The sequence below is a fragment of the Daphnia pulicaria genome, chromosome 1 (assembly GCF_021234035.1).
Source record: "Daphnia pulicaria isolate SC F1-1A chromosome 1, SC_F0-13Bv2, whole genome shotgun sequence".
NCBI lineage: Eukaryota > Metazoa > Arthropoda > Branchiopoda > Diplostraca > Daphniidae > Daphnia > Daphnia pulicaria.
In genome coordinates, this window is record NC_060913.1 from 28370929 (window position 1) to 28372988 (window position 2060).

The following is a 2060-nucleotide window of genomic DNA, read 5'->3' on the forward strand; positions in this document are numbered from 1 at the left end:
GTTTTCGAGTTTCGACCAATGTCAAAACGTGTTTCAAAATGCTCTTGGAACCTGTAAGCGCCTGTAAGCCATGCCATACGCAAAACTCCGCCCTCCGGCCGTTTCCATTGCTTATATATAGTCGCTTATATAGTCTCTTGCTTGGCTTGGCCATGACTATGAAATCCCGTGGAAATAACGTTAACCAGTTGACGTGAGACTGTTGCCTGTAAACGTTTTATTCAATTATTCCATCGAATGTTGTTTCCTTCCCTCCGAATGTTGTGTTCAATGCGCGTCAAGCTGGGCTCTTATTGGGGAGGTCGATTCATCGGTTTTTTTCGCTCACGCAACTTAGTTGTTTGTTTGTTTGTTTTGGCGAGTCTCACTGTAATTGCCTATGTTTCGTATGGGTCGATCCGACGACAAAAAGACAAATCGTTGGCTGTTGATTTGGCTAACCAGCTTCAGCTGTACCAATCTCAATTAACACCCGAGTCATCTAATTCGACATGCAGTCATTCGGCTTACCTCCGAGGTTTCAACCAAAAAGTAATCGGCTATTCCATTTACGGTGATTTCGCGCGGATGGCTGTCGTCGAAAAATATTTGTATCCTTTTGGAGAGACGCTCAGGATGATTCCATTGGTATATCCAGGTATAAAATGGAGAAATACTATTATTGTATAATAAGGAGTAACATCATGACGAGAATCAGTTGTTTGATTAGATATCTTTGTTTTTTGTTTGTTTAACTTAGGGTGGATTGTAAGGATTTATCACAACTTTCGAGCGGACAACGTAGAAACGTGGAAAATCCTCCTAAAAGTGATAGACTTCGAACGAAACAAACATGTTGATCTTTGCAACACTTCAGAGATAATAGAAAGGCGCAAATTTGGAGGTTTATATCCCATGACCTGGCGCTGGGTATATACGTGTACACATTTTTACTCGTGAATTATTTGAAGACCATAATAATATTATAGCAATGTTTTTTTTTATCGGGGTATTTAAAGAGATTTTACGTTCTTATATATTTTTTCACTATACAAATATATACAAGTTACCTTTGCTTGACGAAATGGTGGACACTTTTATGTCAAGGGACTCGGACAGTCGAATTATAGCTCGCGAATTACACGCTGTTCGTCAATGGTTAACTGGTGACAGGATCTACCACATAATGAGAGACCATCCTTCGCACTGTCGAGTTATTCTAGGAGGTATCTACTGATTAAAACCTAAATTGATTGCCATCGTCTCGTTAATTTTTGCCTATTGACTGATGGAAGGTTGCTGGGGCGTCAAAGTCAATCAAAATCGCTCCACCATCGTTGATGCAGCACTGAAGATGTTTAGGACAAATCATCGATACCAGTACGACTATGACCAAAAATTGCTGGAATGGTTCGTTTGGCCGATTGCCCAAGAGAATATGGTGCGCATAACTATTAACTGATTTCTAGCTTTTTCCAGCCTTTGCATCAATATCGGTGCTTTTGAATGAATTAGATTGCGCATGATAGTTATTGCTGTGAAAAAATCGGATTGAGCCAGCCATTTCCAACGAAGAGAGAAGGAGGTTATTTCGTCAGTTGGAGAGCAGTTCCTCAAGAGGCGCTTCGAGTTCATTGTCCTCTACGATGTCGTCCACAAAACGGGACGTCATCTTCCGATTGGAATTATTGTTGAAATTGCATTATTGCGAGCCCGAAGGGCGAAGCTAATAATCGCATACGCAGAAAAAAAAAGCCATGTCACTTTGTCTGTCTGTCTGTATGTAACGCTCCATAGCTCGGGTGTTTCACGACAGATTTCGGACTTTTTGGTCTGAAAAATTACACTAAAAATATGCGGTGCGACCAGAACAAAAATAATTCCATTTACTTAATTAGTTCTTCCGTAATTAATGAAAAACTGCTAAAATAATTGTTTTACGACTAGTGACATCTGGCGGTTGCGACTACAACTTTTTCAATTTAGGTCAAAATTAATCTCCACCAGAGGTCCATAGCATCGCCGTGATGACGCAATCTGTGACTTTGGTGTGACCGTGAAGTCTTTATTATGGCAGTTAT

At 40.3% G+C, this 2060-nt stretch overlaps 1 protein-coding gene across 1 annotated transcript; it reads left to right on the top strand.

Annotated features, from left to right (window-relative positions):
* The first annotated feature begins 258 nt into the window (after positions 1–258).
* LOC124321054 lies at positions 259–939 on the top strand. The gene is made up of 2 exons (XM_046783967.1): positions 259–637; positions 740–939. Exons 1-2 carry the CDS (start codon positions 259–261, stop codon positions 937–939), a joined length of 579 nt encoding a protein of 192 aa, XP_046639923.1.
* Positions 940–2060: the final 1121 nt, after the last annotated feature.